General features: G+C 41.1%; 1 protein-coding gene across 2 annotated transcripts in view; it reads left to right on the forward strand.

The window, feature by feature from the left end:
• The window catches only part of pdlim4 (PDZ and LIM domain 4), a 51,430-nt gene that overhangs the window by 10,120 nt on the left and 28,660 nt on the right, over window positions 1–12,650 (forward strand). For both annotated transcript variants that reach the window (XM_074610234.1, XM_074610233.1), the window contains exon 2: window positions 513–664. In XM_074610234.1, the coding sequence (XP_074466335.1) occupies window positions 513–664 (152 nt within the window). The remainder of the gene's footprint in view (window positions 1–512; window positions 665–12,650) is intronic.

Genomic DNA, 12,650 nt, shown 5'->3' on the forward strand with positions numbered 1-12,650 from the left:
GAAAGCTACAAGAACATATTGAGCAGATGTTTGTAAATGAATCTAACATTACACAGAGACAGTTGTTAACGTTCAAGGTTCAAATGCAAACTCTGCACTTGAAATGAAACACCGAGGGTTTAGTCTGATGCAATTGCTGAGTGATCATAAAATTGGACATTGTTATTTTTTGACAAAATTTCAAAAGGCCAGGCGTGTTAAAGTGTTCCAGTACTTTCCGAATATTTCACCACCTCCCAAACTCTGAGTGGCCTCTCACTTCCCAGTGTCGTTGTTGCTGGCTTTTGAAAACGTAAACCTAGAGTGCTGCCCAAGGCAATATCACATAAATCAAAAGAGAGCTTGCTTTTGTTGAATTTGGCCTCCGTATTGACACTCCCTCGCATATACTCTTTTTCTTTCTTTCTTTCTTCCTCACTGACAGTTTGACACCACTTATAACAGCTCTTTCTTTTCTTTCCTTGGGTGTGCTTGGATGGCTGTGTGTGTGTGTGTGTGAATGTTTTCTTTAGGTAACACCAGGCAGCAAGGCGGCCCAAGGTGACCTGTGTCCAGGCGACACCATCTCGGCTATCAATGGCGACAGCACGGAGCTCATGACACACATGGAGGCTCAGAACAGGATCAAAACCTGCATTCAGCAGCTCACACTCAACATCAGCAGGTATGGAAACACAAGATTTTGGTCCTCATCAAACAGCATTAATCATCTGATCAAACCCTGAGAACAACCTACAGTATGTTTAGATTTTCCTGACAAGCAACCTCTAGTGGTCATGTTAGCGTGACGTTGCTTATAATGCCACAAACACACTTAACGGGGCGTCGGGATGAATCGCACAATGTGTCTGAGACCTTGGTCAGTTTTGGTTAATTTAAATTATAATCAAGATCTTTTAGTTGCCTAAAAGAGGAATTCCAGTCTGATTACAGTTGTTGGGGAGTACAACTGCAGTTGTGAAAAAAATTGTATGACGCTTTTTGTGGCTTCTGAAGGAGCTGTGCGACATCTGATAAATTGCCTCAAGTGATGTCACTCGAGTCACTGTCAGTTGGGACTGAAGACTACAAAGTTAGAAAAGTTTTCTCATAACTGTTCGTAGCTATACCTAGGAAAAGTAATGCATTGTAATTTGTGTTTATCCCACAAGATCAATTTGTATGTAATCCACATCATTGGCAACCAGGAAGCATAGAGAGCGGAAGGATGACTTTCGTCTAAGAGACCACTGTTCGTCTCCCGCGTGAAACCAGATGTCGACGTTGATTTATTTGTCACGTAACTTCCGTACTTAAGTTACGCCACTTCTGTAGTTATTTTAACCCAAACCACGATCCTTTCCCAAACATAACCAAATCATTTTCTTGCCTTAACCTAACCAAGTTATTTCCTGTGAAGACAGAAGTTTATTTTGAAAAGTCTGTATGCACGTAACAAGCGAACATCTCACTGTATTGAAGAAGACTTGAAACTAGCGATTGAGACCATAAACTCATGTTTACAATGTTTACTGAGGTAATAAATCAAGTGAGAAGTAGGCTCATTTTCTCATAGACTTCTATACAATCAGACTTCTTTTTGCAACCAGAGGAGTCGCCCCCTGCTGGCTATTAGAAAGAATGCAAGTTTAAGGCACTTCAGCATTGCTTCACTTCTCAGACCCGGAGGTAGCCCACTGAGATGTTTTGAAAGACACTGACACACCCACACATGTACTGTATTTGTTTATACTCAAAATTGTAACCATACTTGAGATATAGCTACCTTGCATGATCCGTTTACTACATCATTAGTACGTACTATAGTAATTGCTTGCAGACTTATTATTTATGGGCGCTTGTTTCTTCAGAATACGTGACAAACTGTACATTCAGCCCATTTTCCACAGAGGATGGCTGGTGGAAATTATGACGTTCAGAATAATTGGAAGTCAGGAAACGTTACAAACATTAGTCACTTGCTAATCAGTTGTCACTGCTTTGACAGCAGAGGCTGCTTATGGTTTTTGCTTTTAGGCTCATTAAGTGAACTGAGATGAAAAACGTGACTGTTTTTTTATGACTAAGGTCATTTACTGCCTCTCGTCCAGGAACACATATTGTTTCTATTTCTGGCGGGTCTGTTCAGCTCGGCACAGTCGAGTCATACGGACGTATGGCAGGTTTACGGCAGCTTAAATGATCGACTCTCTGCTCCTATAGCGCGCTGTCAAAGTCAATGAGGCTTGTGTATATATGTGAGTCAGACGGTGACCTTTTGAAATGGACTTCACAGCTCGATATTGTGCATTTTACCAGTTCACGAGGTGGAAAATTAGCTTCGACTCCTCAGCATCATTTTGAGGCTGAGTATGTGAGGATGGATGAGTTGGCCTTTAGCGGAGGACAGGAGCAACATGTTTCTGTCAACATAGCCGAGCGGAAATCATCCATCTAAACAGTTAATGAGAGAGAGAGAGAGGGAGGGTGGGGGGGGATAACCAAGGAAAAACTGAAATGGCAGTTGTTCCCCACATTTCTATTAGATGGTTACCGCCAGAGTACTGGAAAGTGCAGAGCAAATCTGGCAACCTCTGAATCCCGTCCTCTCAGATGAAGAACACTGTGTGGTTTCAGCCTCAGTTACAACTGGTGCTTCAGCCCTCTCCTTTTAGGGCAGCAGACAACAGCGTCTCTCTCCTGTAATGGTTTTGAGCGTTGCAGATTCAGTGGAAATAAGAATCACTCTCTGAGCAATCAGACCCGTCAGATCAGCAAAGATTCACACATGCAGGAACTCCAAATTCAGACAGAGAAACACGTTTTTTCTCTCTCTCTCTTTGCACTGTATTTGTGTTTTATAGTATGCACTCGAGCGTGCAACTGCCCTCCCTTTCCCCACAGCCTGTAGTAGAAGCCATCCATCCATATGTCAAGCTCAGCGGCTGAGCGTTAAGTGGTTTGTCCACATAGGGATAGTAAATTTATTTAAGGATACATAAAGTAGTATTCAGCGCGCAAAGACCGGGGGAGCTCCTCTGCAGCTACGGGAGCACAAAAAGGGCACTCCCTCGCTTAAACACTTGCACCCTAATGCACCCAAATTCAACTTAAATGTCCCTTTTAAGTAGTCAAAGTTGTTGAAGACATTGGAGAAAGTAATTTAGTGTGATAAAAAGCAGGAGCCCTTCAGAGTGATGGTCCATTAGTTTAGCTTCACATGAATTCTTCCCTTCATTGGAGCTCTCTCACATTTATACTGACTGACATATTCAAACTTAAGAAGACGTTTTTATGGCTACACCAAAGTGGACAATCAAAGACTTCTTGTGCATCATTTTTCACACATTTTCCATGCAGTTTTAAGTCAACATATTTGTTTTTTCTGGAAATCTTCGGATCTTGACCGTAATTTCAACTGATGTAATGGCGTTGAAGAAGTTAAAAGTAATCTTTCTTGATGTTTTAATATTATTATAATCAGTTCAAATTCAGTGACTTTAGGACTAAATCATAACCACAAGTAAACATAGTCATGCTGTTCATCACCCCCCTTAATTTTCCATTTAAACTGACAAGATAGCAACACAGCAGAGTCAGAACAAGGCAAGCTGCTGGTATGTGACCTTTCCGCAGTATATTGCTTGAATAATTACAGTCTGAACTGCCCTGCTGCTGCTGGACAGGAGGAGGGTCAGGCATTCACCTTTGGCTCCAGAGCACAGCGCTGAAATGAACTGCTGGTGAAGGGCAGTGAAGACAGAGCAACAAGGGTTCAAGCTTAAGAAAAAAGAAGAGAATTGAAAATATGGATATGAATGTTTAGGACAGCAAATAAGAGTTAAATATAAAATATAAAAAGAGAAAGAATAACAATTGTAGACAGAGACCAAGACAGAGAGAGGGAAGTTGAAGCCAAGTAGAGGAGCGGTGAATCAGACAGACCAAGTGAGAAATCCACATGGGCCTCCAATGATGTTTTACAGCCAACATTTTCTGCAGGGTGCATTGCTGGAAAATCAATTACACAGATAACACAGTGACTGCGTTTGCATGCACACTAATATTCCACTGTTATTCAATATAACAATATTCTGAATTTGATACGGGTCATGTAAACAGCATATTCTGTTTGGATATCCTGAATTTGGCCTTACTTACTGGCAGTTTGCGACACACAGCCTCTTGCCTTGTTTATTGGCAGCTTATGTCCAAAAGAAAAGCCCACATTTCAGGTCAGAAGGAGAAACACATCTACTTTTAAACATTATGAGAGACTTGGATATCAACAGGTTTGTGGAATATTAATTTTCATTAGCCATATAAACAGCTTATATTGTCTTTTTTAGAATAAGGGCTAAAATCAGAATACTTTGTGCATGTAAAGGTAGTCCGTGAAGCTCAGAGTTGAGTTCCTCTCCCTGAGATAGAGGACATGCATCACCACGAGTTTTGAAATAATGCTTAAATATTCCTGCTGGACGTTATGGAAAAAGGAGATGAAGGGACGAGACGTTCCCACACACTCTTCCAAGTCAAAATATAAATCAAGGCTGGGTATGTGTTAAGACTCATACCATTGTTCCAGGGGATTAAAGCGTTACATTTGGTGTCCTAAACATTAGGTGTGAGGTAGCTTTTTCCCAGGAAAACTGCTGCACAGGAAGTTGTGATAATAAACAGCAACGGTCACTATGACGGAGCAGACAAACAAAATAGAGCCACATTCATGGGCTCAAACTTCATCAACAGATAAAATAGGTCAGTGTTTTTGGCTGCTATACTAATTAACCACTTCAGTAAAATGCAAATAGTAAAATACATAAATATAAAAAGGCACAATAAATAACAACTGTTGGGCAGGCCTGGAAACGGTTCTCTCAGAAATCATTGTCTGTGGTTGGTGAATGAAGTCCAAGCCCTGTGTTATTAATTATCCAGACAATGGGGATGTCATGTTTGTATGTAAAATATGTTATTTACTGAAGGGGATGTGAAATATAGGATGTAGAGTTTATTGGAAACACTCCTCAGTAGGGCTGTCACAATCATGCATTTTAGTTGACAATTAATTGTAAAGTTGTAAAGTGCTCAGATAGACACTTCAGATTTGTTGTTCGCAATGTAGTAATATCAATCCTGGACGCCCTGGACTTGTTGATAGTGAGTTTACTGCGTCCCAAACACATTTTCTAGCATCCCCGGGACGACAGGACTCATTTTTTAAAACAAGTACTGTCACATCTTCAGAATTTTGGCATTGACTTGGTACTAAAGTATCAGTTCCTGTGACATCCACCTAATTCACTTTCTATTTGTTGCCACATTTGTAACCTTGGACTTTAAATTCCCTCGATTGTGGAATCTGACGATTATGCAAAATGATCGCGGTCAGCTCAAACAACCGCAATCAGGCGATTATGTAATAATTGCGACAGGCGTACTCCTCAGTTGTGGGCTCCAGGAATAACTGAGGATTATTTAATTGCAACCACTGATTCTGGAGTCAAAAGAAAAGAGAAAAAAAATTGGGAGTGACTCAAAGAACTCACGCTGACACACTAGAAAATAATATTTGAGAGGAACCCAGTTCTCAGCCCTCATTAAAATGACTACGCCATAAAATACTCCAAACAGTCCCGGAGTCACAGAGGCAGAAACAGGAGACCTGTAATTTTGTGTTGCTGCCGATGGACAAATATATGAGTCTACACGTCTGCTGCGAACCAAAATTACAGTACACTGGATGCATCTGAGCTTGAGGTCTTGTATAACACAAGAATGCTGCTTTGTAAAGTCTCCGCATTTATTACTTTTTATAACCCCCTTCTTTCATAATTTCTATTACGGAGCATTTTGAAGAGCCCCGGGAAGCTTGTGAAAGCTGAGTAACAAATAAAGAGGCTTCATGAAAATTTGGGCCGGCAGCTATAGTTGTTTTTTCCTCAAAGAATGCTGTCGTTAAAGGGAAAATCCAACCTTCAAATGCTCATATATTTTTAGATGTCATTAGCGTTTTTGCCTCCCAGAATTTGTGATTAACTGCGTTGACTTGTCTAATTTTTACTACAGACAGTAATAGTTCCAAAAACGTCATTCAGTAACACAAGGAAAATTAGTCTGAGCTGCCTACATTCATTTGAGTTTTATGTCATATACTTAATCAAAACACATCTTGTAGTTGCATTATATCCCGGGGAAATGAGGGTATGGAGACTACAGTACATACTCTTAGAGTTTGATGTGATATTTTCTGTATATTTCTATAAGCTATTGCTCTAAAATGTAACATTTGTTGTAAATAGTTGAACTAGTTTTAGCTATTCTAATGGCATGGATCTATGAATGGGAGTGTCACTTGGTCTGTCCACCACTTTGGTCCAAATATCTTAACAATTCTTGTATGGATTATCACCAAATTTTCGACAGACAAACAGGATTCCCAGACAATGATTCTTACAGACTTTGGTGATCCCCTGACCGTTCCCTCTAGCGCCACCATGAGGTTGACATTTATGGTTTTGAGTGACATACTATGACAACTATTGGATAAATTTACGTGAAATTTGGCAGACATTTCTGTTCTCCGAAGGATGAATTGTTGTAACTTTGGTGATCCTCCTGGTGACTTTTCATCTAGCGTCGTCATCAGGTCAATTTAAAAAAAACTAATGTCAAGTTCTCCAACAATAACTGGAGGTAGGGCTGGGCAATATGACGATATATATTGTCAAAACGATATCAAAATGTATATATTTTCTATATCGTTTCTATCGCGATATAGGCTAAGCCCATATTTATTTATTTTTTCTCTATGATTTCACTTAAAACTGGTATGTTCATTTTGCACTCAAGTTCTTAAAATGAGAAAATACTTTCATTTTCAAGTATTTAATTCACACAGAAGTTTACAAAAATAGGCTTTACCATGTAGTTATTTCATATAGACTACTTATTTATTGAATTACCAGAATACATGCTATATCGTGATATATACAGTATCGTTATCGAGATATGAAAAGACCTATATCGTGATAGAAGACTTTGGCTATATCCCCCAGCCCTAACTGGAGGGATCACCACCATTCTTCCAAAAGATATTCCCTCAGCTGTTATTCCCATGATGATGATGGTGGGGAGCGCTGTCTTAAACTCATCTGTCATTGGTGTTCAGTTGTGTTGAGATCTGAAGGCCATAGCAAATGTGTCACATCACTTTAATACTCCTCAAACCATTCAGTGAGCATCTTCATTCATTATGATTACTGTCATTTATTCCATTCATTTATCACCCAACTATATACCACACAAGAAGAAAAATTGATGGAACGTATAGTACATTACCAATAATGTTCTTGGGTGGATTTATAGTTTATAGTCACAGCGCTTAAGTGAGGAAAAAGATGAGAGATTAAAGGAAGCAAGTGAATTGAGAACGAAAGAGAAAATAAGGAAAGCAAGACGAGGACAAGGAAGCAGAAAAAAAAGCTGCTCTTAGGTCACCGCTTTTACCACAGCTTTCCATTTTCCATCGGGCCTCCCTGCTGATGCAGGCCTGTCAACGCTCCGCTGTGAGGTGAAACACCCTCGCGAGTTTCTGTTAGTTCCTGGCATCAGTGATGCTGTGTCGTCTCGTTGAGGAGGGAAAAATGGCGGCCACCCCCGCCACGCACGCTGTCCAAGTTCACTGTAATGTCAGAGGACCTGGACAAGACACACAAAACCCGTATTGGAGTGTGTCATGTCTGCTTTGCTTGGCTTTTATATCCTCAGACCTAAACAGTCTTTGAATATATGAACCAGCTGTGGAGGAAAACCTCTCTCTATTTTCTCCTCCTCTTCCTTTGACCTCTTCATCGTCCCTGTAGCATTCTGCCATCTTCCCTATCCAAACCTAATTCCCACTCGACTCCTTCTTTTTATATCTCCTCTTCATCGCCCTCTCTTCCAACCTGCCTTCACCTCCCTGCAGTTTCCCTCCTTCTGCCAGAGCTCATAGGCGAAGGCCATGTGGTCGCAGAGGCCTGAGAGACAGATGACGGTGGTTTGGATGTGTTTCCACCGCTGGTCAGGCTGTTCGGAAAGAGTCCTGCTGGGGTGGCAAGTTAAATGTGCTGAGAAATGACTCATGATAGCTGAGCGGTGTATGTGTGTGTTACTCTGACTGTGTGTCTTGTTCTTGAATGCTTGTGAAGTAAGGACACCCTGCTGCTCTCGTCTCAATTTTACTTACTGTTGAAAAGAAAATTTAGGATTTAGGTCCCGGCTGGAATGAAGCTTATGCTGCAGATGGTTTACAGTTTAAAGGGTCAGTTCACCCAAAATGACCCCAAAACATACATTTAAACATACTTATAGTTTCAGTTTTGTTTGCTCTGGGATTGTTTGCTTCTATACTCCAATACAATGAGAGTGAATAGCGTTGGATTTGTGAAAAAATGACATTTAGAGAAACAGCGGCTTTCAGAAACAAAGTCCTGGTTAGTATGAATAAATTCACAGACCTCACTTTAAAGAGTTTACATTGGAACTTTTATTATCTACTCATAATGTATATACATTCACATCCATTTTATTGGGGCCACAGAAGAAGAAGGAGAAGATATTCCCATAAACCTTGGCACATAAAAACAAAATTATCTGGTTAACCACTATACACGTAATAAAACATTTTTTTTGTGATTTTGGTGAACTGAACTTTTAAAAACCTGGAAGGAATGATGTACAGTAAATTAAATTAAATAAATAAATAATAAATATACCAAAAGCTGTGGTCGATCTAAGTATCAAATAGGTCCAATGGTTCACTTACTAGCGCTTTCAGAGCTTTCAACTGCATCTCACAGTCTTCATCAGTGACTGAAACTGGCTGAGTGTTTTACAATAAGGTTATGTAAGTGTAAAAAGTTGGTAGAGTGACAGCAAGTGGTTGCATGAGACCAAAACCCTTGTCTCAGTCCAAAGATGGGAATGGCTTCCTTGAGATTTATCTAGCCCATCTAGACGGTCTGATCAAAAGCTACCTTTGAGTTGAGGTTGTTTTGTCACACACTAGAGATATAATGTACTGATGAGGGTACAAGCAGTTATTGCTTGTTTAAAGGACCGTTTGTACAGTAGGTTTATATTTGGATCAGGGTCGCAGTATTAATTTTAGGTGTGTTAAGGTTCAACATATTCTCACAACGGTTTGTATGATATTATACGAAAAAGTTATTCCTCCTTTTTTGTTCGTTTTCCTTCGAAGATCGACTTGGTTAGGATTAGGCAACAAAACGACTTAGTTAGGTTTAGGAAAAGGTCGTGGTTTGGCTTAAAATAACTCCAGAAGTGGCGTAACTTAAGTACGTCCGTTATCATCTCGACCTCCTCCCTACGTAGCGTTCGTCACTCTTAATATTTCCTGGTTCACGATTACGTAAATTACACACAAATTCATTTTGTGGGACATACACGGATTACAGTGCGGTTAGACCTGGTAGTGAGGGGTTAGGCTAGGATGAGAGGTTTAGGGGATGTGTAATGCATGCGTGGGAAATACAAATCTGCTCGTGATCTGGAGAGTAAAATCAGGGCACAGGGATTCAGGAGGAATCACAGAAAACAGGCAGAGAAAAGACAGAGTGGGACCGCTGGAGGATTGGCCCCTGCTGCCACGCTTTGACTCGAGGACCTGTGACTCACAGCTGAGGAATTATGCACGAGGCTGCATGGGACCAGAGGAACACAGGACTCCAGCTGGGACCAGGATAAAAAGAAACCTCCAACGGACCCAACTCACACCCGCACCGCTGCCTTCTCCTCCCTCATCGCATCATTCCTCTCACGCTCTCCCAAGGTCTCTTTTTTGTGGTGGTTATAAATGCAACATCAATGGAGTTTGAGAGGCTGTGTTGCAGAAAGGGAGGATGGGGGGAGACCACAAACCTCCCTCCCTTTTGCTCTCTTGCATTGATCTTGTCATCACCCAGATGCAGATCTCTCCTAAGCGACCCCCCCTTCAGGTCAGCAGATGAGACCCTCATGACTCCTCTTTAAAAGGTGATTTTCTGCCTTTACTCCCCGAGGAGAACACATTTCAAATCATCTCACGTTACAAAATAACAGAGGAGCTGCTCCAGTGGTCTCTGATGTATGATCGGGCTGAAACCGTCCTTTTTTTTCTGATGGGTTTGACAGAGCGAGGCAACGAGGCAAGACTCTTCGGTGAACCCTGAAATGTTCCGCGATCAGCCGCATCTTAATTTGAGGGCACTTGGTTTTTTTCAGCCGCCTGTCCCATGCTCCTCCTCGAACATGGAGATCCCGTGCAGCCAAAGTAAACTCATCCACCGCTCCAAAAACCAGATTTCCCCAATCAGGAAATTAAACCTGGCAGGGGGAGTTCAGTCAAGCAAGGAAAATATGACCAAAGGAAAGGATAGGAAAGTCGTCGTGATGACATGAGACCTTCTGTTTCTTTCATTTTTAACCCCTTACTTTTATCTTTTTGTCTTTTACCTATTCGTATTCAGTGTGGCTTATGTTTTTCTTTTCCTTGCGCTTTCCTTTTATAATTCTAAAAGTACTTTTGGGGCCTATTATGTGATTTTTAAAGTTCCTTATGTGGCTATTTGAAAAAAAAAAAAAAAAAAAAGTTTTTACCAAAATGAGAACACATGGGTCTAAATTTCACAAATGAGTTTTCCTTTTTTCTTTCACTTTTCCTTCCATTTGTCTGCATCCAATCGTGTTTGACATTGATGTATACAGTTAAGAGCAGAATGGGGAGCTGGTGGGCGAAAATCAAAGACGACACTTAAAGAATGAGCCTGGAACTATTCACCCCCGTCCTATTTATCATTGCGAATCTGTATTACGAAAGAGCACAGATCTGTTCTCTCGGAGAACCCCCTTGCGTAGCGGCTAGACAGAGGAGGTGGAAGTAAAAACGAGATAAAACCACTCAGTCTGCAACTAGATGATCTGGTTAATACATCATCAAAGGTATTTCCAGGCTAGGAGGGAGTTTTACTACTCAGACTTGATTTTTTACCTCGGATCAGGCAGAAAAACAGACCGAGGAAAATGGGAAAGTAAAATGAGGAGAGAGAGAAGAGATCGAGAATAGAACAGGTTGATGAATGTGGAGCAACAGCAGGATCCTGATCTGTCACAGACTGACTCAATACTGGAGGACGCACTAACGTGGCAAACAGAAAATAACAATACAGTTCATTGTCCCTCACTAAACTGGTGTGCAGCAGATTGTTTCCTTCTGCTGTGCTTCTACATCTAAGCTTAATAACTGAAATAACAGCCAGGAGTTCAAACACTCATGTCTCAAGTGGAGTATATTTTCAATTTCAAGGACATAACTGACATCCCTCTTCAGACTGACCTACAGTATAATGAGTGCAGCAGTGTACTTCTGTAAATCCCAAGCTGGTCTGCCTCTCACAGTTTCCACTCACGCCTCGAAGTTCACATCTCCCATTATTATGGACGTATGCTAAATGTCCAAAATGTCAATTCAAATAGGCCACTTCAGACTTGAACTTTAACTCGTTTCAATAGGCTGTTTGTGCGGTAACCATCGTGACCAAACAATCTGACAACATGAAGGCTTTCTGACGGAGGAGGGGGGGTGTCATCCTACGCAGTCCACCAGACACTCGCCGCCTCATAAGAGCGCCCTTGATAGCAACACCTCCGTAGTTCATATCTGGAGCGTTGCCTCAGCTCAACCAGCCAACGCCGTGCCAGCTGCAGCCGGATGACCTCACCTCTTTAGACGTCAGCCAGAGTTAATGGTTTTCTCTGTGGATGGAGGTGTGAAAGATTAGAGGGGAAGATGAGTGGAGAGAAGCACTCGCACAAAGACACCCCCTAGTTACCCTGCATGATGTCCTGGTGTTACCCTTTTGGAAGTTGGATGCCTTCCCACTGAACAGCCAACGCCATGGCAACAAAAACCTCCCCAACCCGAAAGACCAAAGAATTCCCCTCAGATCCTTTTTTTTGTTTGATATGTCGTGCAAACTGCCACCACTTCAACACGTAACTTGAAAGCGAAAGAGGAATGCAAGTGAACCGTTGAGGGATGCCGTTTGAGACTAATAACAATGTTTTATCAGCCTGAGAAATAAGTTGCACTCCATTAATTTCGCCGAAGCCTTTAATTCTCTGGAAACAAATGATGTTCGTGCACAGTAGGCCCATTCTGCGGTGCTGTAAATCAGTGATTCTCAAAGTGGGGTACGTGGCACTCTGTCAGGGAGTCCGCAGAATAATTTGCTTTAAATTATAAGATTGTGCAGTATCTTTAAAAAGTGCATATCTACATATGGGGGACCATTTGTGTCAATAAAACAAGCATATTTTCTACCCAGGTTAGCTTTGGGCTAGGAGAAATAGAAGTAAAATAATATTTTTTTTTAAATTGAAGCACTTAGTCAGCTTTAAAGTGGTGAGTTTAAATATCTGGATTTATTAGGAATACATGTATGCCAGTCTTGCTACTGTTCATTTTCTGAAAGCTTTTAAGATCAATTACTTGAAATGTAGGCTATAAAATGCAGTCAAGCTGAGTCCAAATGCAATTGGAATACAATCATCCTCTGTTTAAAAGTATATCAGTGGTATTAATATTCAATAACATTGCAAATTTCCCCACTGGACAAATAAAGGAT

The sequence above is a fragment of the Sebastes fasciatus genome, chromosome 16 (assembly GCF_043250625.1).
Source record: "Sebastes fasciatus isolate fSebFas1 chromosome 16, fSebFas1.pri, whole genome shotgun sequence".
NCBI classification, from domain to species: domain Eukaryota; kingdom Metazoa; phylum Chordata; class Actinopteri; order Perciformes; family Sebastidae; genus Sebastes; species Sebastes fasciatus.